Source organism: Cebus imitator, unplaced genomic scaffold, assembly GCF_001604975.1.
Source record: "Cebus imitator isolate Cc_AM_T3 unplaced genomic scaffold, Cebus_imitator-1.0 Scaffold3249, whole genome shotgun sequence".
NCBI classification, from domain to species: Eukaryota; Metazoa; Chordata; class Mammalia; order Primates; family Cebidae; genus Cebus; species Cebus imitator.
The window spans coordinates 1-1860 of NW_016110564.1; the positions used below are offsets into that span (position 1 = coordinate 1).

A 1860-nucleotide genomic window follows, 5' to 3' on the forward strand; every position below is an offset into this window, starting at 1 on the left:
CCCACCTTCTCCGGCCATGAACTTCTCCAGGAAGCTGTCCCAGGTCCCAGGGTCAGGGTGCACCTTGGCCATCTGGTGGAAGTGGTAGTAAGAGACGGCCACGTCCTTTGCGTTGCGGGCAACATAGACCACCTGCAGGGGCAGAGGACCCGGCCCAGCGCCATCACATGGCCCACCCCAAACCGGCTCATCTCTTGGTTTGGCAAAGGAGAAACCTAAGGCTTAGACTCTGACTTGCTTGAGATCTCATGGAAGAGGTAGGTCCAAGCTGGGATCTGAACCCTGCTCAGATGTCAAAGTCCAGCCTGGTCCCTGGATCCATATTCTATACTAATATAAACTGCAACAATGCCTTCACATCCCAATCTGGAGCAAGGCATGCCTGGTCCCCTCCAGCCCCCACCTCTGCTCACCTGTGAGCACCCATACGCTGCCTGTCTGAGGCAGACACTGAAGAGTCTCATGTTTCTGGCCAGCAGACCCTTGCCAGAGCAAGAGGCAGATGGCATCCCCGCTGAAGATGAGACAAGACAGAAGGATGTGGGGCAACCTTCCAGAAGAACAAAACCAAAGCTGAGCTGTGTGGAGCCTCCTTCCCTGGATTGCCTTGCCCCGCATCTGGACCTTTTTATTCTTTTCTTTTAGTTTTTTTCCTTTCTTTGAGTTGGTGTCTCCCTCTGTCACATAGGCAGGAGTGCAGTGGTGTGATCATGGCTCCCTGTAGCCTCAAACTTCTCGGCTCTAGCGATCTTCCCACATCAGGCACATGCTACCACACCTAGCTTTCCTTTTTCTTAATTGAAAGAGACTGCATCCCTATATTGCCCATGCTGTCTTCCAGCTCCTTGTTGCAAGTGAGCCTCCTGCCTTGGATTCCCAAAGTACTGGGCTGACAGGTGTAAGCCACTGTGCCCGGACTCACCTTGACCTTCTGATCCAACAGAGTCTGGGGGAGCAGGGCCAGGGGCAGGTGCGTCTTGATGAGCCGTGGGGCCGGTGTGTCTTTCAGAGTCTCCAGCCCTGAGCGGTGGGTCAGGGAAGGTCTGGTGAGCTGAAGCCTCAGCCCTGTCTTCCTCCACTCCCTTTCCCCCCAGGTCCCAGTCACACACCTGAGGGAAACCCTGGGGCTTTGAACTCAAGGAAGGGCACCCGCATGAAGATGGGAGCCCGGTGACACTTCTCCAGGTCGCCATTCTGGTAGATCATGTCCAGTACCTGGCTCACCCAGGTGGTGCCTGGAGAGGGAGGGAGAGGGAGGTGAACAGGCTGAGGGCATGACCTGACTGGCCAAGGTGGGCCTGCCACATGGGAGAGGGTGGGTGGCCCTCCTCACCTACCGGACTTGGGGTAGGTGCTGATGAGCAGGTCATCGGGCCGGGCCCGGAAGCTCTCCAGGGGCCCCAGTGCCTCCGCAAAGCTCTTGATGAGGGGGACCCCCTTCACATACTCCAGTCGCTGGCGGAGGCTGTCCTGCATCAGCTCCATGTTCCTGCGTCAGGGCCAGAGCCAGGTCCACACCCTTAACACCATCACAACACCGTGTACAGAATTCTCACTTTCAGGGAAGTCACTGAGGCCTAGGGAGGCTGAGTGACTTGCCTGAGCTCACAAAGCCAGTCAGTGGCAGGGCTGGGACTGAAAACCAGGTCTGCGTCTAGTGCGGTGGTTCCCCAGCATGGCCGAAGCTTTCATTCACTTGCAGAGCTGTGCAAAATCCCAGGGCCTGGGCCATGGTGCAGACCAGTGAAAGTGCCCTCACAGGGCAGGGCCCAGGTATCAGGGTGTGTGAAGGTCTCCAGGAGACTCCAGCTGCCCTGAGGAAGCTCTAGGCCTGCCTGTGCTGTCTCCCTGCCAGCCAGT

At 57.4% G+C, this 1860-nt stretch overlaps 1 protein-coding gene across 1 annotated transcript; it reads right to left on the reverse strand.

Moving 5' to 3' along the window:
* Positions 1-4: 4 nt before the first annotated feature.
* Positions 5-1637, reverse strand: LOC108299235 (sulfotransferase 1A1-like; the record flags this gene model as incomplete). The annotated part of the gene is made up of 4 exons (XM_017521557.2): positions 1338-1637; positions 1110-1235; positions 923-1020; positions 5-132 (listed from the first exon to the last, which is right to left on the reverse strand). Coding segments are annotated over exons 1-4 (500 nt in total), but the record flags the coding sequence as incomplete, so codon positions are not given.
* Positions 1638-1860: the final 223 nt, after the last annotated feature.